Below are 22,196 nucleotides of genomic sequence, written 5' to 3' on the forward strand. Positions count from 1 at the left end.
CCTCCAAATCAGAGCCTTATGTACCCATAATTACTTTCCAGTAGAACCTGTCATGACCTAGCAGTGCCACTGAAACCATGGAGTGCACCAAAGTTATTGGCTAATCCCAGTTATCACCATCTCCCTACATATCTATTCAGAATATCAAACTGATCCAAAAGATTCCATAACAGCTACCTACATAGAAGATACACCAAAGCCAAAAATACATATGGAACAATGTTTATGTGGTTGCCACTTAATGTGACACCATTCACACTTTGCTTGAAAACAATAAAATATGTACCTCTGCAGGTACGAACACTGGTGCAAGGTGAGGCCACTTGTTAAAAGCTCTACATTCTGAAGCAGTCCACCTGTGCTGCCAGTGTCATCTCACAATTTCTTTCTTCTTGTTGTTGCACTGTCACAATGCAAGGAGCTCGGCGACAACTGTTTCGGCTATTAAAAACAGAGGATTTGATATCAAATACTTTTCTCTGACCAAAATTCACCCTAGTGGTGAATGCCATGAAATGTACAGCTATGTAACTGTATTTTTTTTTAATATATATAAGCCAAAGGAAAGGAAGAAAATTACAGCTGGCCATGCTTCGAATGTCTAGCTACATTTGCCAACACCTGAACGGTGGTCAGCAGTGGGGACGAGACTGGCATAATTAACGCAAATGAACTTTTAATTAACCCCTTCCATGACACCCTATTATTTGAAACTCCAACCAAAAATGGCTAAGTTTCTTTATTGTGAAACTTCTTATGAAACACACTGCAAACAATGTTTGAAGTGCTTATTTATTAAAAACCTCAACCATTATTGTAAAGCTGGAGCTTAACAGCACTGTACCATATACTGTGCCACAGGTATGAAAAGAGAACCTAAAACTCTATGTTCGCCTACAGAATACACATCGAAATACTCCAATGGTCAGCTGTATCTGCCACATAAATCGTCTTACCTAGAGACACCAAAAATGAGAAGCAAGACTGGTAAGCAGGGACTCTGTATACATCGAGTTCGCAGCACGTGACGTCAAGTTCACCAGAAGCACTACTCTAAGAAATCGAGTTGTGTGCATAGAGAATCCCGGTGTCTTCTTCGCTCGAAACACCGTATATATTTCATCTTTGGATTAATCGCTGAAGTCAGCTCTTCTTTTTCGCGAAGGAGCCAACGAAGCTCGACCTGCTAGTGACATTATATTTAAAGACCCTATTTGCCAAATTGTTTTACTTCCTCCATAAAAATGAAATCATTCCTACACATTCTGCCCCATGGATTGTGTGCGGCCATCTATAAGGAGCATGACAAAGCACTTAGACAAAACCAGCTCATCCATGGCATTGCTAAAGAATGAAAAGTACCACTGATGAGCACAGCTCGTCCTAAACCATTTTTCCCAGGTACATTTTTACCAGGAGCACAGCTCGCCCAAGGCACAGAAGGGGTTAATGACTTAGCACATCGTGCATTTTGGAAATTGAAGCCTGTCAATGGTCAAGACAAGTCAACTCAGCAGTGATTTTGACGACACTGCCACTTTCGAGACAATGGTCCCTGAAATCAGCGATGAAAAATAGGTGTTCAGGATTGCAGAAAGCTGAGAAAGTTGGTAGAGATTCATGGTACAGAATGCCAGGCATACAAAATGCGGACACAAGAACAACACAAGCACTGACTATCAACTTAAAGGTCACATGGGTGGAAAAAGAAGGAAGACACAAAAACTATCTGTGCTCATAGGAAGGCAGTGCCTACCCATCAATCAGTAGGCACTCGCAAAAGATAATGTGACGGCGATTCCTTGTGCAAGATAACCAAGGGCCGACTTACGCACATGCTACTACCATCACTGATATGCCATGCTTTGACAATAAGACTCACTTCTTAATTTCCATGTCTGAATAGAATCTCACTATGTTAAAATTTTGGAGTGCACTTGCTTTCCCATGAGCATGTGCAGAAAGCTTTTGTGTCTTCATTCTTTTTCCACTCCTGTGTGACATTTCCATTGACGATGCTGTTTATGTTGTCCCCCTTGGTTTTCTTTTGTGCGTGTCTTCTACACCTGCTTTTCCATGCATTGGTATTCGATGAAGGTTTGCTACATATTGCCCAAAGGCTTGTGAGAAAACTATGAGTAGTAGAATACCAATGCAACTTGCAGAAAGTACGGAGACGGTGGTCTTGGAATTGGCACAAGTATAAGATTTTTTTTGTGTGCTTATGACTTGAGCAATGGCAGGCTTACATTCTGAAATTGCATTACTTGCACTACAGTAATTAATAAGATGATGAATAAGATAATGAATATGAGAAAATAAGCTAATAATTTTTATCTGTGGTCATCATGCAAATTCTGAACCCTACCACTGCTGTGAACCTCAGCCAGTAAAATTCACCGCATTGACTAGAAGCTCATGTTATGGACCCGCGGAAACAGTCTCACTTAAGCAACTTGCAGGTATGTAGTTATCGCAAGAAGCTGGCAAGATCAATCCTGCCTGTGTAATGTTTTGAATGTTTTCATAATTATTGAGCTCAATAATGAAGATAGTTGATATCAGACAGCCTTCTTGTGCGCGTCACGAGTCATGATTAGCAGCACTCTTTACAAGCTGCATCAAAAGCATGCATGTAAAACTTTGCATTTTATGTTCATCGTTCTCTGCAAAACAGATTTTCCTGTTTGCAAAAAACTTGCACTGTTGCTACAGTGATATGTAATTGCATGAGTAAGTCTATGTTGTAACTTCCAACTATCACTTATTAACCCTCTTTCTTGCTAACAAGAGCCACAGATATGTATTTTGTTATCATAAACAAGTAAAGAGAAAACAATAATACCTGTGTATGCTATGACATTCTTTTACCTCTGCAAGTAACATTAAACCAACAAAGCTGAACCTATGTGGTTGCCCCATTTGCTTTAGTAAAATGTCAGACTTTTCAAGGCTTTTGCAGAGACTTTTACATGGCTTTCACAGGTTCTAGCATCGGCTTACTGCTGCAATAAATAATGTAGTCACTCTTTCTGTCCACTTGCATGACCTCCAAAGATTGTAGCATGCGTATTACATAACTTAGTATGTTGCTGCTGAAAGTCCTATGATGTAGCTCTTTATAACTACAAGGGCAACACTTACTTGGGAAGCATTATGCTTCACAAATATTTTTAAAGCGCAAAAAAGAGACGCGGCACATAAGGAAGGTCATACCAACTAGGCCCACAGAAAGTTCTAAAGCATCATGCTAACACCATACTACACCTGTGCTCCTTATGACGCAGCAGCAGTTTGCTTAATTAAAACAGTATAACACAAACTACACTGCACCATCAGCATAATTTAAGTCTACTGCGGTATGACAGCATCTACAGCAATGTCCAGTTATCCTCGTCCCAAGACAGGAAGCACCATTCTAGGCCTCTTAACTGCCCCATCCCATCATTCTCCCTAATCTTTGCTGTCCTGAAGCACATTCTTCCATAGGCACCCCTTCTTTCCACTATAATAGACCCTTAGTTACCTGTTTCACACATTACATGAACAGCTCAACTCCACTCTTTATTAATCTTAAAATAATGTCAGCTTCAGATGTTCATCTTCTTAAATATACCATAGGCATTGTTCTTCCTATCTCTGTACACAACCGAGCAACAAGCCTTGAACCAACATCTACTACCCTTTTAAAAATGGGCAAACCAAATCAAATAAACTTTTAAATAAAGCCAGGTGGCACAATGATAATGGACAAACAGAACTAAGATACATTTTGTATAATGACAACAAACAGGCCGATGCAATTCCAAAACGGGACAGCGTGAGAAACCGGTGTGCTGCCAAGAATCGGAGAATGCCAGTAATTTATGCAGAAGCTGCCAGATACTGAGAGAAAGAAGTTTGTTTCAATGTGTAAAGCTTCCTATGAGTGCACATAATCTTATGCGACTCATCATAGAGCTGATCCCCATTGCTATAAAGTCATCAAGCATCAACTACACAGTAGTACTTTGAAAGAGGGCAGACTAAAACAAACAAAAAGAAAGTGTCAGCAGAGAGAGAGACAAAAAAGATAGCTAGTGTCAGGGTTTCCAAGTCCCAAATTCAAAACGTAGCCATAAAATTCTTGAAGGTAACCAAAAGTAGGCACTCTGGGCTGCACATCAGAGAAAAGCAGCCAAATAATGACTTAATGATGGTATAAGGAACCCATACTCCATGCTCCTTTACGTGGATATAAAAGACATGTTCAAATGATGACCTCAGAATTCACTTCAACATCGCGAAAAACAAGAAAGTGTCCAACAATTATGATACCCCCTAATGCGAAATTGGAGTGCAGCTCGATACATGTTTTCATTTCGCAGTATATTGAGGCAAGGAATTTGAGATTGCAATCACCGCACCAACTGGCAGCGAGCCAGTGCTGTCAGTGCCTTCCCAGAGGGAGAGGCAGTATGGGAACGCTGCCATGATGAGCAGCAGCGAAGCCAGCTGTAGAAGACGACAAACATGCGAGCAGCGGCACGAGCACATTTGCTCAGTTACGCCGAGGGACGCTGACGTTCAACCCAGGAACAGGTGCCTAAGAGTTGTGCTCTAATATGAGTCAAGTAGCTCAATGCATATTGTATACACAATATACGACTGCTCATGAGCAGTTTCATTACTACCAAAATATTAAGATACCGCTGTGATACAAGCGAACTTTGATATAATATGGATACAGGAAATTATTCAATATAATGCAGTAAATATAAAAAGCTGCTCTCTGATATCAATCAGCCTACAACAAATACATGCTTATAACGAATATAGGCTATATTGAAGCCATTTTCATGTTGACTGTGACTTCTTTCTGGTTCAACGGTACCTGATCTTGTCTTTTAAAAAGTAGTAAAGCATGTTGTAGCTAACACAACTCAAAAGTAATCAAAAGTAAGTGCCAAGACGAAAATCAGCACACCTGGCAACCCTCAATACACTCCAAAACAGAGTACAACAAAAAGTGGCTTCCACAGCACATCAGCACTGTACAGATGACCCACTAGGCGTCAGGACAGAGAATTTTTTTTTTCCTGTGAAATTTATGCACGTTCACATCCTTTGCGTTGCTTGGGTAACATCATTGACGAGTCGCCCTGACGGCAAGTGTGTAGCCAAGCAGCACCAACGCCACCACTCCAAGAATCACATAGCACATGAGCCGGCGGTTGGACCTGTTGGACTTGAGCATCTTGTTCACGCGGCCCATGCTGCCCGAGAGAATGCCTTGAGATCCATCAAAGTCCCAGCCCTGGAGAAAAACGGAGAAAAAAAGTTTATACTGGTAAAATACTCCTTTCAAACCTTACTGCAATTACTTTGACAGAAGAATGTTGATTGATCATTGTTGGAGCAAATAAAGGCCATATTTTAATTTTTTTTTCACACTGAAACCTCAACACTATTAAATTAACATGGCATCATGGATGTCCAAATATTTTCTCATAATTGGGCCATTTTGATAAAGCAAAAGTTACTAAGTCTTGCTATATGAAGCCATTGCATCTTTTCTAATGCAATGTGGTCTTTCTTTACCAAGAATAGTTGACCAAGGCCGAGGGGACACTGTCGAAGTACATGAAATCGTGGATGAGTTGGAGCAGGAACTATAATGTGCTGTCACCACCTGTATTTCATCATTTATGGCTCACCAAGCCTTCTATCACGGCAAGAGTGGCCATTTTGCTATTGTAGAAGTGTAACTCACTAAAATAACTTAACATAATGTGTGCTGTGTCCTAGTGCCATTTAAAGTGATGCTATAGGCACGTATCAAGTCAAGCTATATGATATACAAATTCTCTGCAAAGTTCAGGATATTGCCTCTCCCAAAAAACAAAGCTTTCCTAAATGAGGAAATCATGCACACACAGGAGATAACTGGCGCTACCAATGAAAGGACAGGGCACTAACTCCAATGAATTAATACACTTTATTTTTAATTGTCGTTTAACTGTGACAGTACAGAAAGTTTGGCTACTGTAGAGCCTGCTATCCCAAAATCATAGCTAAACCCACACATGCACACATGCAAAGAAAAAGATTGCTAGACGAGAGAACAATATGAACAGACAAAAAAAGAAAATAATCAAATGCATCCACAATCGCTTAGTGTTAGAAAAAGAAAAGAAAGGAAACACTACACACATTTTTAGTTGGTAGTCACTGCTAATGACATGTTTATTACCCTGCATTTAAACATGAAAGAGAATGCTATTTGGACAACCTTATTGAATTTCTTGGCAGAATAATTCACTGGCGTTATTTCTTCAGACTGCTTTGTCATCGATATTTGTGAGAGTGCGGCAACTTCTGTGAGCGAGCCTGCAACTCGATACAGGCAGGAATGCCTGGATGACTATGGCCTCCCAGATTGTCATCGCTACTGTGCAATTGTCCAGCCACCTCCTCAGCTTATGGCTCAGCTTCTCCACAGGGTGAACAAAAAGATTTAAAAATGCGCAAATTCCATGTAGCTGGACAAAACCAAGGTGATGTCGTCTGCTGCCGCTTGGAGATACTCAGATTATTATATTTTGTTCCGCCTTATTACATAATTAGCCTTCATTAAATAATCAACTTCTCAATTGTTATAGTTAGATGCAAAGTGTCAATGAGAAAATTGCAGAGCAACATGAAAAGCTCCCGATTCAGCTTTCTGTTGCTCAATACGTGCCACCTAAAAGTGTTTTTCAGAGTGTGAAAGAAGCCTGCAAATACACCCCAAATTGCAACTGGCCGCTCTAGGCACTTTGCATGCATTCCGGCCCAATGGAATGTGGCCACCACTGCCAGTATTGAAGCTGTGACCTCAAGCTCAGCAGAGCAGTGCTGTAGCCACTGGGCTATCACACCACACCCCTGTTATTCCAAACTAGAATTTTATTTACCTGTGTCCAACACTGAATAAATACTGCGGCCTTCCTTTCTCCTAACCGTTACACCTACCACCTTTCTTTCCATCGCTCTTTGCAAAGGTCCCTTCAGTTTCCATTCAAGTTTCTCTGTTGTCCTACGAGTTTTTAATGCACCTGTTAGCACTGGCTGAGTCCGCGTATTATATACTTCACTACTTAACTTTTCAATGGTACTGGCCCATCATCTACTGCCAACCATACCTCGCTGAAACCTACCATCACTCAAGCCCTGCAATACCATTTCTTCAAAACTGAGAACACCTTTGAGTGAGCGAAATGCCTTTCAATTAATTAGCATTCCCTCAGAAATTCTTTAAAAGCAGCTAATAATAATGGAGATATGCAGAGTGCAATGTTTGCTTTCCCCCTTCCTCCTCAACACATTTCCTGGGGCAGTGGCAACAGCAATGCCATATCTATTGCTCCAGTCTTTTTGTTCCTTACGTGATGCACTTATGGTAACCCCTCAAGGGCAAAGAAGGAGCGTTAAGAAGATGGGTGCGGCATATTAATGAACATCACCTTCTTGTTCGCTAGAAGACTGTACGAATGTGCATGCAAGCATGCGCTTTCACTCAAGAGTAAGTCAGGAATATGAACATTCCCTCAATGGCTGGCGCCTGTCAAATGTCGTGCAGGTCTGTGATGCCATAGGAAGGGCATAAGGACATAACAGAGGGATCTTCAAAAGCTGCAGGAGAGAGTAAGCAATCCTTTATACAGGATCGTGGGCTCCCTGCTGCATGCAGCGGTAATATATTTGGCTTGCACGTTCATGGTGGCATCCTCTACAGATCATAAAGGTTTTCTTACCGTGTTCAAAAAGTATTGCAGTGTCCCCACAGAGCCCCACATAAGCATAAGAGGCATTGCGTATCATCAATCATAAAAAGGATATTTATATAGTACTTGCTACAGATTATCCCCTTCAGGCGCCAATTAATTTTCTCTGTTGAATGTTTAGGCTGAACACATTTATTTCATCGTGAATATCATTTAAAGAGAAGCTGCAGCATAACAGGTTTGCAACCCTGAGGTATCAGTGAGTTTTGGCGTGTCCACAAGTATCAACTCCACACATAAACTTCCAAGAATACTTCAGGTGCAAGAGTCATGTAGACGATTTCACGTGAACTGTATTTAAAAAACAGCAATATTCTTCAGCAAGTCACCTGGTAGAAACCATTACTGTCAAAAGCCAAGAAAGAAGAGTTTTCCTACATGAAAACATACTAGTGTTGCAGAAAACAGACATAACTCTCTGTAATCCTGTAAATCTTTTCAGTAATGCACCTAGTACACATAAATAAATTTTAGAGTTCAGGTACAATCAGAAGTGTTTCGGGATGTACCTCAGATTTTAAAACATTACCTCCATTATTATTTTTTTATAGCGAGGGGTTTTCTTCATGTATACAGTTGTATCAACAGTACCTGAAAAGGTTATATATGGAGTCCAGGCAAAGCTGCTGCTTAGCTATGGCAGGCAAATACATGTGGTGGGATATAAAAAACTTCGTGGGTAAAATTTGAAAGATTTACAAATTATTATATCCCAAGGATAGCACACTCTTGAAAAAAACTTGACTGCCTCCTTTCGATAAGTCATAGCATCTCAGAAATTTTTGAAATATGACTCACGAGTCCTCCAAGTAGGCGGTTGTGTTCTTTGGTCTCCAGTTCGATGTCATAGGCCAGCTAGGGATAAACAATGTGGAATAGGTTAACACAACTATGCTAAGAAAAACACACAACATCAACACAAATTTATCATAAAAGTAACACCCTTGCCATTATTCACCACAGGACGGAAGCAACTTTATGGCACACTTCAGCAACAATTGTTTCCTATTATCAAATATATCAGGATTCAAGAGAGGCTAATTTTGCTGGCCAATAGTACTCATATTGTTCCCACACATCGGAGTTGTGATATTTGCCAGTAATATTATTAATTAATCAATTTTTGCCAAATAACATCTGGTAACTTTAATGCACATGCTGAAAGTGCACAGTTCAAATCAGTCAGTGCTCAAGACATGTCTACTAATAATTTTCATAGAAGCACAAGTTCCAAGATATCTACCTCCCAAAGCGCATCGATTCTGCTTTTGTGTGTGTGCGTGTTTAAACAGCTTGCTCTTCAGATTATATGGGTATTTGAATGAAACTGTGAAGGCCCTGGTCATGTAAGAATTATAGTGGCTTTTGAGAAGTTATTATCCATGTTCTAACACACATAACTGTCTGTACGATCACGTCGTCACTTGGCAGCACTTAAAATTTTTTATCATTTTTTCTCTTTCTACTCATTTTTTCATAAAGAACCAGTTACCCATTGTGGGACATAAGCATGTAAAACAATGTATCCCATTGTGTTTTTAGGCCTAATTATCTAGTAACACATGGTACCATCATTATTACTAAGTGAAAACATTTAGTGTAGCGACTACCTTCAACTCTACAATTCAGCATGTTCCCCGATATAGTTATTTCAAATATAGTGAAAATTGGTTACGTAACAATATGGTGACATAACTAGCAATTAGCACCATTCTTTGGTTGCTGTCATTACTATGAATAAAGGCCAGCAAAGCTAAAGCTTTTGTAGTGAATTATGCTTTGGATAATGTTGCACATCATATAACAATGCAGTCTCCTAAAAAAAGTGACAGTGAAATTTTTGTGACAGCGTGTCCAACAATGAAAAAACAAAATCAGGTAGATCATCTGTACTACCCCCTGTATAACAAAGTTTCATGGTATCATTTCGCAAGAAATTTTTCCAGCTGTTGAAGTGGCATTTCAAGAGTGCAACAGTTTATTCCCTTCCTGCATTAGTTTGCAGCACTTCCAACTTGAAGCAGACTAATGTCATTAACACAAAAACAAATAATTATGACAACCAATGTCACGATGAATGTCGACGTTAATGTGATTAGCACCAAGCCAATATGGCGACACACCTTATTTACAAATTTATGTAGCCAACTTCTTTAATTTCACGTTATTGACATCTTCTTCACTTCATCACGGCTCAATTCTCCTCACTCAATGCACACTCCAGTCCCATCTTGTTCCCTTCACTTTGTTGTCCATGCTTGGCTGCTTTTGATGCCGACATTTTCCCTTCTCTCTAGCCGATTTCTTCACTCCTCGCCTCTTGCTCTGCTTGTCTATCTGGGCACCCACTCAGTGGAACATACCTATTCTGGAAGATTGGTTAAGAATGTTCACATGGCAAGTGTAACATGCCCAGTTGCATATACCCAATGGTCCAAGTTGTATATTCAGGAACCTAGCCAGTGGCACATATCAAATGGCCCAAGGTTTTCTTTTTCTTTTTTTTTAATACCGAATTGTCTATACAGGTACGTACACAGTGTCCCAAGTTGACATGAAAGAGGTTACATGTGGATGGATGTAGTGAAAAAAGTTTTAAGTTCCCACAGAATGGTAATTTTATTAAAAGCGGGTCTTTTAACGGCCTTATACTCATACTCTGTTTGTGCAAAGTGTGGACATACTTTGCGAGACAGGTGTTATCACTGCAGGGTCCCTGAAAATGATTTTTGCTGTTATCAAGTTTTTTGTACCTTAACATAGAGTAAACGAGAAGAAAGGGGGTTAACCGAGGGGCCCGATTTTTATTAGTCATATCATAAGAAGCCAACAAACACTAACACCAAGGACAACATAGGGGAAATTACTTGTGCTTAATAAATTAAACAAAGAAACAATAAATCAATGGAAATTAAAGTGGATGAAAAAAATAACTTGCCGCAGGTGGGAACCGAACCCACAACCTTCGCATTTCCCGTGCAATGCTCTACCAATTGAGCTACAGCGGCGCTGTTTTCCCATCCACTTTCTTGGGTATTTATGTGTCCTAGTAGAACCCTTGGAGTGTTAGCCAGCGCCGCCACTCACAGACCTTGGCGGCGGACGTGCAATGTCCTTTCTGCCGCAGGCGTCACAAGAACGTGATCTTTTTGTGTGAAGGCAACCGGTCAATAAACCCACATATGCTACCTGAAGGCATCAATGTTGCCGGATTCGAGACCCTCGTTATGTAATAAACGAGAAAAAAGGGGTTTAACCGAGGGGCCCGATTTTTATTAGTCATATCATAAGGAGCCAACAAACACTGACACCAAGGACAACATAGGGGAATTACTTGTGCTTAATAAATGAAACAAAGAAACGATAAATTAATGGAAATTAAAGTGGATGAAAAAACAACTTGCCGCAGGTGGGAACCGAACCCACAACCTTCGCATAGAGTGCATGTTTTATATAGAATGCTATCTCACAAGAATTTTATGTCAGCTCACTATATCAAACAGGCTACACACACAAGACAAGAGGTTGAGCACTGCCCTACTCTCAAGCCATGGCATTCCCCCTCAACTCTTAATCAGTGCGACAATTGCAGTGTCTTGCCTTTTTGGCCACAACAGTGCTGTCTACTCCTGGTTGATTTGAACCGAGCTTGTTCCTACATCTCATTCAGACGCAGTTTTTCCTCCTTACTCTGATGGCGGTAACTTGAAAATGAATTTTGCGTACAGCACTCGTCGAAAAGGCGAGCACAGTGCAGCGGTGGTGGCATCATTCACGTTTCTGGCACCAGAAGACACCGCTGTACTTATGTTCATGTGACATAACCCATATGCGTCCCATCACCTGCCATTGCCACTATACAATATATTGTTAAGCTTTGTCGCACTCATATTCACCCTTCCCCTTGCTATGTGTAGCCTCGCAGAGCTCCCACAAAGCCCCGATTCTCGGAAGTAGTTCTCTATTCCTCTCCCCTCCCTCACATGTGCATAAAATGTACAGACAACCGCTGTAGCAGATGATTCGCATTCCCAGGCAGCAGTGCAGCGTTCATTTGAAGAAAGGTCTACATTTACTGTATCTGCGTATTCATTTTTGCAAGTACACAACTTTGCATACATATGCTATCTATAAAAAATAAGCTTAATGGAGTGGCACGCTGCAAGTGTTCCTGATGACGTCATATGGGAAGCCAATTAGACTGCTTGCGCGAGTGACATCACTCACCTATTCTATGTAGAATGGCCAGACGTGGCTGAAAACGCAGGGAAGCGGCGCTGCTGTGATATGCAGTGATGCGTATGTTCAAAATCAAATAATTACACAGTTTGTGCAGAACACCTAGATTTCACCGTTGATAATCACAAGGGACCAGTCCTTGTGGTTATCAAGGCTCAGTGCCCTTGTACAGAATTGATGAAACAACATTTATTGAAAACTGCAAGTGTCATGAGGAATTCGTCTCCCCTCCCTTAGATGGCGGCTAGGAGCCCTTGGGTCCTAGCAGCATCTTCGGCTTGCCTGATGACTCGTGGTGGGACCACGCTGTCCGAGCTGAGCAGCGCAGTCTCCCACTGCTCTGCGTTCGCACGTGTGTTGTTTGGCCCCTGCACTATGTTGGGGCAAGTCCAGATTATGTGTATGAGGTCCTCTCGCTGATTACAGCCTTTACATCTATCTGAATAGTGTTCTGGGTAACAGCGATAATAAGCGACGGCTTTAGGAAGGTGTTTGTTTGTAATAGTCGCCATACTGTCGCCTGCTGTTTAGTTAATGAGGAGTATGGTAAGGGTTAATACTGCTTCACTAATCTGTAGTGTTTGGTGATTTCATTATATTTGACCATGCAGTCTCTCTCTGCACTCAGGCTCCACACTGTTCCTGCCCCTGCTCGGCTCGCTAACTCTCAAGCTAGGGTGTGTGTGATTTTGTTGCCCAGAAAGGGAGTGAGCGGCCGTTCGTATGACATGAACATCACGCTCCCCACTAAAGTAAATTGTCAAAATCATTTCAGGGCCTATTTAATTGGTGGAGTTTTGCATCCTGAAGCTGTACAGTAGACTATGAACTGGGTTTTGCAAGTTCAGTGTCTATTTTTGGGCAAAATTTGATTTTTTTTTTCGTGGTAATCGAAGCTTTTCTTTACAGTGCAACAAAATTCCTAGTTTTCTGGCCTTTGATGCTGCTGTTAATCTTTAGTTTTGCCCGCCCATACCCCAAAGACAGCTCTGTTAGAAAAAAATACATTTCTATTTATATTTAACATTTAGAATGGCAGGAAGGTTTATCACCTTTACAGTTCACCATAATATATAGACACATATTAACCATTAATCATGGTACACTTTTATTTACAGAAAGAAACACTGAGAATACCCTTTCAACATTCGCACCGGATATAGAAAAGGCCAGTAGGTTCAGTATAAGATGTGAAAGGATGGGCCAGTCTCGGCCGAGGACTCTCCAGAAAACTATGGCATCGATTTCTTCTACAGCATACACATGGTATTCTGAAAGACCCCTTGGCAACAAGGTGTTGCCATGGTGCAGTGGTAAAACGGCAGAGAACAACAGTTTGTGCGTGTCAAATGTTGTTAGCACTTCCGCCATCATGTTTGGGTTAAGAATCTGAGTGCAGTACCAGAATGACTCGCTGATGTACAGCAACTTCTGAGAGTGTTTCGCTGCTTGGTGTACCTTCACTTACAGCAATGGAGTTTGGAAGCTGGACTTCGTGGCGCATCTCCTCACCTGTTACGCCCAACCTGCTGTCGATGCCAGCACAAAGTTATTTGCATATGCATCATTCCACTGACTTGGTGGTGCCTATAGGCGCACATAATGCGGAAAAGTATGGACTCAGGCTCTGGTTCTTCAATTATTGAGATGCATTCAGGAACCTCAACTGGATGACCAAGTTGCGCGAGGAGTTTGCTGTCATGATAAAGAGCTTCAGCACATCACTTTTTTTCCTCAAGTGTAGTCGTGGCAGTCATAGGATTTCAACTGTGGGCCCCGAAATTCAGTAATTTTCCGGATAAATCCAAACTGTTAATTTTTTTAACCGGCTAGTGTTCTTCAGATTGTATCAGATTAATCCTAAAATGCAGGAACCCTAGCTATGAGGGAGGCTGTAGCAGAGTGCTTCAAACTCATTTTGACCGCCTCGGCTTCTAACATGCAGCATGCGAGTGTTCCTGTTTTCCACCTCAATCAGATTGCAGTCCGGAATCAAACCCTCGTGACCATCAGCCGCAGAGCACCATATCTAGCCATCTAGTGCAGCAAGTAATGATAAATGTGTGCAGTTCATATGGCTAGAATAAATGGATAAGCTTTTAAGGTTGTGAAGAAAGCAGCTTACATGAGGGGGGTAAAATGCAAGAGGTCAGACAGACCGAGTAATCTTACACTCTTGAGATGAGACACCTGATTGGACAGTTGGTCAGCCAAGCGCCGGTTTTCCGTTTCAAGCCGTTCTTCCTCCATTGTTCTGAAAATCGACAGAAACACAAGGTTGGCTGTCAGCCCACGGAGCTTTTGCCTCTGCAGTCACGACTTATCAATCTGGCTGTTTTTGAGCATCTGAGCTCTGAAACATTCTTCTGCACACGATGCATTTCCAACAGTGTAATTGGAGGAAAGCACAAAATAACTTATTAGGCAGCCTTGTGCACAATTCACTGTGTATGTTGAGCACTGTTACATTGTCATTAACATAGACTGGACCCCTTAATGCAGTTGCTTGACTTTCTCACAAGCACTGTATCCAAGATGATTCTCAGGCACTAAGCAATGTTGATCTATTGAGATGGAATAGTGATGGCAAGACTACGCTCAATATGTTGCCCAGCGACAGGTGGGGTAAGCAGGCTTGCTTCACCCCATCTACAAATTTAAAATTAAACTGAGAACACAGTACTTCAGTCTTTCCTTTATTGGCAACATTTGTACATACAGTTCATGGCAGCCACATGCATTTTTTTTTTCTTGCAGTGATGCCTTTCAACACAATTGCAGCTGTTTTGCCCATGGGCAGCAGTCACTCCAGCATTTTTCACCGTTCCTACTTCAGGTGCGATTACGTCTGCTAATAAGCACCACAGCGCAACACACAAATGCTCACAGACTGTGCAACACAATTATCACAGACTTAGGGCTAATATGCACTGCAACGTCAACAGCCCAACAATGCAAAACAATGAAATGTTTAGGAAATGAAGAATGCATAGTGCTTAGCACTTGGCTAAGAGGTGGTAAATTGCCTAACAAAGCAAGCAAGCTTAAAATGCATCCATAAACTTGAAGCAGGCTTTTGTGCACAGTCACCTTAATGAGCTTTTCTACTCTCTACACTGCTGGGCTAGTAAAAAAAAATGAATTCAGCAACTCTTTGCCAAGAGTTTCCTACGTCAGAGGTGCAGTACCATGAATAAACTCGTGAGCCCTGTCATTTCTCGGCCCTATGTCACTTGTGGGTACCTCTGACTTCTCAGACGACAGAGTTATGGCACATACACGCGGCCACCTAATTTAATTTTCTTTTTTTTTTTTCACTTCCGGTCGCCAAGAGGGGTTGCATCGGGCAAGTTGGCGTCTTTGGGATTAAAGTCTCTCTCCTTCGACTCTAGCAAACGGGCACCACTGCGAGTTTGTTTGTGTATGAAACGACGGCACTTTAAGAGGCGTCGCCGTGAACCATGAACTGGCTCGCCAGCAGGGGCTCGGCGGCGTCATTCGCGTTCTTCTTGGATCTGACCTCCTTGTGGCCGCGGCAGTTGGGGCAGTCGTCCGCCTCGCTGTCCGACGAGCTCTCGCCGAACTCGTGCCTCTTCTCAAAGATGCAGCAGCACTTGGACTTGCGCTTGTTCATGTTCTCGTTGTCGACCGTGTCGGCGGCCCAGGCGACGTGGCGTCTGGAGGCCGGCGGTGCGCCCGCCGCCGCCTCTTCGGCCGTCGTCCCCGCGGAAGCCGTCGTGACGGTGCCAGCGGGCGCCGCCGGCTTCTTGTTCCTCTGCCTGCGCTCGACGTGGCCGCGGCAGTGCTCGCACTCTTCGTCCTCGCTCGAGCTCGAGCTCTCGCCGAACTTGCGCGGCTTGACGTACACGCAGCAACACTTCGACTTGCGGCGGTTCATGTGCTCGTTGTCGACGGTGCCCTCGGTCCAGGCGACCTGTCGACGGTTCTTGGAAGCCGGCTTCCTCAGCTTCAGCACCACGCGGGCGGCGCTGGGAGCGTCGGTCTCCGATCCTTCCGAGGCGTGCACTTTAGTTTGCGAGATGGTGGCCATCTTTCTCTCGGCGGCGCGCACCCTGTTGTGGCCTCTGATCGGAGAACGGACTCAAACGCGCAGCGCCTTCCTTTTTTTCGTGGAGCGGTGAAAGCACGACGCGTCGCTGCGCGCCGCCGTGACGCTGTCTGCGCAGCTGCTTCGTTCAAAGAGCTCACAGGGATGATGGTAAACAGTTAGCGATGGAAGAGATGCCTTTACCAGATTTCGAGGGACAGGGTCTGCACTGCCTCCTCTTCAGCTGTTCGAAGCGCTCCTTCTGTTCCCACGGTAGCTGAAGGCTCTAATTGCGGGGGAGGACCGCTTTCAGTTTGACCCTACGTAGAAAAGATGCTGCGTAAGGGCTCATCGCGACGACGACGCACCTTCACAATTCGCCATTTTGTATTCGTCGGCGGATGACGGACGCGATAGGGATGCCGTTTCTTGTAGCTTCCGCGAAGACAGCAATAAAAGAGAAAGAAAATTAGGTAAGGTTACAACATTGACGGAAAAATGATGTGGAAAAATTGTGAGTCCTGGCTTGATGTGCTCATGGTAGTACCAGAGAGCACCTATTAGCAGTAGTACAGAATGTCAGAAACACGATCGAGGAACCCGCGAAATGATCGACCCTTGTGTCTTGAAAAGAAAGAAATAAGCAGGAACAAACCAAACAACCAAATTAGCGACATCTCGGTATCGCGCAAGCGAAGTAGAAGCAGACACTTGACAGTCCTTTGGCCTCTTGTGCAACATCTCAACGTGTTGCAGTTGATGAAGGATAGCGCACAGATGCCGTATCTTTGTCGTGCGCGCATGTCGTCGCCACTAATCGCGGACTGCATTGTCTGACCATGGCCAGTCTAGTCTGGCTCAGTCTAGCTACTGGTCTAGTTCACTGTGCGGCCTAAATGTAGCTGGTTCTTTATTCCACCTCCCCTTTAGCAATGGCGTAACCAACAGGGTGTGGCACACCAGACGCGTGCACCCCCCGGCATAGAATAAAGAACCAATTTCTGTTAGGCATTCCCAGACCTCCCCATTCCTCCACCCCGAAAAAATATTCTGGCTATGCCACTGCTTATCAGCCATGAATTAAAATGAATGAAAGTCAAGTACATATATATTTTATTCCAAAGTTCTACAGATTCGTTGGGGGGAAAAAAGATGATAGGAAAATTATTTCGCATTTTGGTGCTACTTCTTGTAACTTCAGAGTAATTAAATTTAGACTTAGTGCACAATCAGTATAACATTGCAGTAATTCTTCATAAAAAGATATGGATTAATGAAACCACATATACAATTTAATTGGCTGCAGGCATAATGAGGAGCGAAGAACTACTACTTCACCATTCCCGATGGAACACATACAGCACATTGAACATTCTGTCGAACTCATAGATTGTGCCTTTAGTAATGTGCTCATATGTACACGCGTAGCAATACTCTGCAGTATATAATGAACTGAACTGGAGTAACATTAGGTAAGCGGAGGGATCAGTTGATCTGCAGCTCAGTTTTTGTGGTTTCTTTCCTTGCTAATATACTGGACAGAGTTGGCAAAAATAATTTGCATCCACAAATGTGGCCACCGTGACTGATCCTGTAATGGGACCACAGCACAGGCTGTGCCAAGAGCTTCCGAAGAGGGGAATGTTAAGAAGCATCTCTGATGCCTAAAGTAGTGTGGAAATAATTGGACCAGATATGTGGAGTGCAAATATAAGTAGGTACATTAAATTCCCTTGCGACCTATTCCCTCCATTTTTTGAGGTGTAAATAAACTGATTCCCTGATTGATTGATATCATACTTGTTGCCATATAACAATAGATTTTTCAAATGGTTTCATCAATGATAAATGTGTGTGTGCATGTGGATGCATGGGAGTCTGTATGTGTTTCACCGAACACAAGTAATGAATAAAAGCAGTGTGCTAAAAATAGAAGTTACGTTTTTTCAATGGCACATTATTCACAGCCACGGGAACTGGGAATCACCAGTGAAGTGTTTTGTTGACCAAATTTCACCAAATGATTTTTTGTGTGTTTACATGTAGTAATCATGGCATAGAAACAACTAAGTATTCAAGGTGTCCATTAAAAGGAGTTCCAATTATCAAATGTGTTAATTAGTAAGTGCATGCTTGATCAATGAAGAGCTTATTGATGACCATGTCACAACCCCTAATAATCCACTGCAGAAGATAATGTGTATTCGAGATACAGAAAAATAAACATGTAATTGTCCCTACTGCACTATTTCTTATATGTTTGGCTTAACAGGTGTAGATATTAGCTGAAACCAGTTGTATTAAATTATTGCTTGTTTTTTGACTTCCACAGGGCAATTCCAGCTTTCTAGTCAGTGTGGGCATGTTGTTGTCATTTATGAAGAAGTGCCACTCAGGATGATTCGGGGCATTGAAGAAGGCTGCTTCTCCAAAAGGAACACGTGAATGACACAGAATAAAGAATTGTCAGGTAGGCTGAACAGTGGAGCCATTGCAAATGAACTGTACACAAATTCGAGCACACTCACACATACGGGTTAATTTTACCACCACTGCATTCTTCATGATCCTGCATATAAAGTCCTTTCATAAACACAATGGTGTTGCAAGGCTATGAGAGTTGCGACATACTTTATGTGTGGGTAGTATAGATCTGTGGGCATTTCTGTGTCTGTTGGAAATTTTGTGCCTTTCTTGGCTTAATAATTTCCTGAAAAATGACAGGATGCAGTTTCGAAAAGATGTGTACAAACAATTCAAACAGTATAGAGGCCCAACCAACTCACCTGAACCTGAACTATTTTGTCAAGTGAAGACTGGATTGAACGAGACTAGCGCACATCAGCAATAGGAAAAATCTGAAAGTACCAATGTCATGTGCCTCTTTGCAAGGGTAGTTAAAATGTAACACAACTTACGCCAAGAAATGAAAACAGTTTGGATATACATGAAAGAATATAAGTAGAGTTTTATGTGTCCATAAATGCATGCCTATAGATTTCTCATTCCATGAAACTCATTCCTGATTATTTTGTATATGTGTTTGTTTTGGTGCAACTGCATATTTTCAAAATGACTGTTATGTGACAAAATGTTCTAAATACGTTGAAGTAGCAAAAAATGTGACAATAAGCCATAGTTTACTGATAAGCTTATATCATGGAATATAGTAGGATTTTGTCGAAAGGTGGTTTAGGTTAGGTTAGACTGTTGTCAAGCGTATCTGAGAAATTTAGCATAGAATCTAGCCCATCTTTACACCGTTAGTGATCGATGGCTTAAAATATTATAGAGCCTTTCTAACATAACTACATTCTATAAACAACACGGAATAAATTTTGCAATGTACAACCTGCATGGCCTGAAGAATGAAGAATTATGACTGTCTTATAGGGCTATGTAATCCTAACCTAATCCTTTCAGTCATTTGATTTTCCTTGTGCTTCAACTGCTACCATGACTTCATTGTTTAGCTCTTCCATACAGAACCACACCCTGCAGTGGCTATGGAGTTTTGCTGCTGAGTGGTTTCAAGTACCATTTCCAGGCACTGCAGCACATTTCAATGGGAATGAATGTCAATATTGAGTGCATGTTTAGAAATCCTACATGATCTTTGAAATTAATCCAGAGCTCATCACTACAGCCTCTCATATAGCCCCCCTGTTGCTTGGGAAACTCATAATCAGTCAATAAACCAATCACACACAGAAACTTACCTTGTTGAGAAAAGTGACTGTCATTGAAAAAAATAAAATGGTAACAAGCCTATAAACATATTTATTCATTTTGATGGGCAACCTTTCCCTTGTGGCATAAAACATGTAAAGCATGTATATGTACGCGTATAGTTTGTTGTGTTTGATGAAGTCGAATAAAGACTGGTGAGTACCTTAGGCCCACATATGTAGACCCACTTTAGACAGGTAGTGGTGGCTTGGTAAGCGCAGTCTGGGACAACTCCATAAGAGTTGCAATAGATCTGCAAGAGCAGCTGGATGAAGGCAGAAGGGATAAGTCGTGCTGAAGACTGGCAAATGGTCCACAGCCCATAGACAGGTTGCAGTTGGCTTCAATGTAGCACCTAAGCAGGTTCTTCATAATGCAGCCTCCTTATGGCAGGAGAGACCAGGTGGGAGGTCTGATCCGCACAGAGTCACCGTCAGAGTGTAGAACAGTGAAGGGTTCGTTTCCTTTTTAGATAGCCGTGTAAGTGCTTGGAGTTTTGGGAAAAGTGATAATGGATATATCACTGTATGTTTGTGAATGGCTGCACTTGCCTGAACGTGAACTGGTGAAGACAAATTGGGTATCCAGAAAAATTCATATACTGTGCATGGGAACATTGACACTTTGGTATGCACGTCGTCTGCGAAAGTTGATCCGTTCACTACCTTGTTGGACCAAATCTGTGTATATAACTAGTTTCTATGCTTCTCGTGTAAGTTTGGATCACAAGGAGGTCAATGCAGCATAGATGACCTCCAGCTCAACGAATAGCGAGTGAGCAGCAAGAGGAGTGTAGTAGCGGTGTGTTTGAGAAGAGATTAAGGGAGGACTGGTTAAAGCAGTAGACACCAACTGGCCACTGACACTAGAATCAACAAAGGCCTGGACTTGGTCAATGTCTTCACTCGCAGATGCCAGCTGTAGAGTCAGCTGCAGATTTGGACTATGGATGCGGCCAAATGGCTTGCAGTATATTAGCTACTTGCACTGCTGTAGTCGTAGGTTGCTAGGGCCTGTGTGATAAATGATGTACGTGTAGTTTCATGTAATGGAGGAGGGCTTAAACTGATGGGCTAACTGAAACCTTGAGATGTTGTGACTAGTACTATGTCTGTCTAAATTTCTGTATCAGGCAAGAAACGGCGTGAAAGTAGTTTTGAACGTTGGCAACACAAATTTGAATGCCTTAAAGTTAGATTAAAATAGTTGTCTTCACATAAAAATAATTTGGGGTGTAGAAGGTTGACTGAAGCCGTGGCTTTGTTTGGGAAAACAAGCTTGTCTGCCAATGAACTAGTCACAAATACTCACATTTGTCGTAAGCATTGATATGCAACGTTACTGCCTCGCAGCACCAAAACAAATTCCATAAGCATTATGTAAAAACTTGCTAAAGGTAGCAACATACATTCCTTGGATCTAATGACTACAATGTAGATGTGCTTGATGGGCAATATTCTGCACAGGAAACAGAGACATGACTCCTGATAAAAAAAAAAGAAACAGTACCTTTACTTCCACCAAGTTGCAACAAAACAAATCAAAGGATCACTAAAGCAGCTGCATAAATGAGATGTGTTCATGAGTGTAGATTAAAATGGCCTGCACGCACAGCAAAACGTTGCATTATAACAGAACACACCAGCTAGTTAGTACCAAGTGGTTTGTGAACGCAACAAGAATGACAGGAATGGATCCCAAAGAAACTGTGTGGCCCTCGATCATCATTTACAATAAGGTGACTGCTATGACAAAATGACACCGCAGTACTTTTCATGCACGGAAGTGACTCCCAGAAAACAGAAAGTGCACCTTTTAATGTCAGAAGCAAATGCATGTTTATCACAGCACAAAAACATAAGCTATACATGTTCACACTTCATAGGTGTAACAAGTGTCCGGGTGGGATGAATACACATAACACAATACTGAAATACACCATTTTCACAGGTTCATATATGTGGCCATTGACATAACCAAAAACAAATGCTTTCTTTTTTTTTATGGTAATGAGGCCTTGGAGTCTCCATTGCTTGAAATGATGTTCTACGACTAACTGTATGCAGTTAGTAAAAGTGAAATGAACAATCTCCAACACTAGGCTTGTGTGTTTCTTGTATTGCTGCAGGCAGATCTCCACCTAGTAAAACCATCAAATTTAAGAGGAACAGACAAAACAGTTGCAATTTGAAAATCGCACACGGTAAGTCACATTGTTAAAAAGCTATCGCACATATATACAACACATCTAAGGCTCTGACATCTCGCAGTTAACACCTAACCTAAGCTCACACATCTGTCTTGTCCAGAGATAACTATAAAACACAACAATAAAAGCATAGTCATCTACCAATGCTTGCCCCTAACAGGGACAA

The 22,196-nt window shown here is 42.1% G+C and overlaps 2 protein-coding genes and 1 non-coding gene across 5 annotated transcripts; all 3 read right to left on the minus strand.

The window, feature by feature from the left end:
• Positions 1-3,545: 3,545 nt before the first annotated feature.
• LOC142560300 (BET1-like protein) lies at positions 3,546-16,977 on the minus strand. 3 transcript variants are annotated; one of them, XM_075672291.1, is made up of 4 exons: positions 16,756-16,977; positions 14,217-14,298; positions 8,604-8,660; positions 3,546-5,296 (listed from the first exon to the last, which is right to left on the minus strand). In XM_075672291.1, the coding sequence occupies exons 2-4, from the start codon at positions 14,292-14,294 to the stop codon at positions 5,126-5,128; spliced, it is 306 nt and encodes a 101-aa protein (XP_075528406.1). In that variant the 5' UTR covers positions 14,295-14,298; positions 16,756-16,977; the 3' UTR covers positions 3,546-5,125. The 3 variants fall into 3 exon arrangements, with proteins under 3 accessions (XP_075528406.1, XP_075528405.1, XP_075528404.1); XM_075672290.1 differs by having other exon boundaries at positions 16,748-16,977; XM_075672289.1 differs by lacking the exon at positions 16,756-16,977 and adding an exon at positions 16,297-16,506.
• TRNAS-GGA (transfer RNA serine (anticodon GGA)) lies at positions 10,741-10,813 on the minus strand. Its single transcript has one exon. It is a non-coding gene; the product is annotated as a tRNA-Ser (tRNA).
• Positions 15,317-16,300, minus strand: LOC142560299 (uncharacterized). Its single transcript, XM_075672288.1, has one exon. It carries the CDS (start codon positions 16,093-16,095, stop codon positions 15,484-15,486), a length of 612 nt encoding a protein of 203 aa, XP_075528403.1. The 5' UTR covers positions 16,096-16,300; the 3' UTR covers positions 15,317-15,483.
• Positions 16,978-22,196: the final 5,219 nt, after the last annotated feature.

This window comes from Dermacentor variabilis, chromosome 10 (assembly GCF_050947875.1).
Source record: "Dermacentor variabilis isolate Ectoservices chromosome 10, ASM5094787v1, whole genome shotgun sequence".
Taxonomy (NCBI): domain Eukaryota; kingdom Metazoa; phylum Arthropoda; class Arachnida; order Ixodida; family Ixodidae; genus Dermacentor; species Dermacentor variabilis.

Excerpts from the sequence above, each read along its gene's own strand:
- LOC142560299 (XM_075672288.1), bottom strand. The coding sequence starts at position 16,095 with ATGGCCACCATCTCGCAAACTAAAGTGCACGCCTCGGAAGGATCGGAG.
- LOC142560300 (XM_075672291.1), bottom strand. The coding sequence starts at position 14,294 with ATGGAGGAAGAACGGCTTGAAACGGAAAACCGGCGCTTGGCTGACCAA. Across the intron at positions 8,661-14,216 it reads AGGTGTCTCATCTCAAGAGT|CTGGCCTATGACATCGAACT; the intron begins GTAAGATTACTC and ends GTTTATCCCTAG. Across the intron at positions 5,297-8,603 it reads ACCGCCTACTTGGAGGACTC|GGCTGGGACTTTGATGGATC; the intron begins GTGAGTCATATT and ends GTTTTTCTCCAG.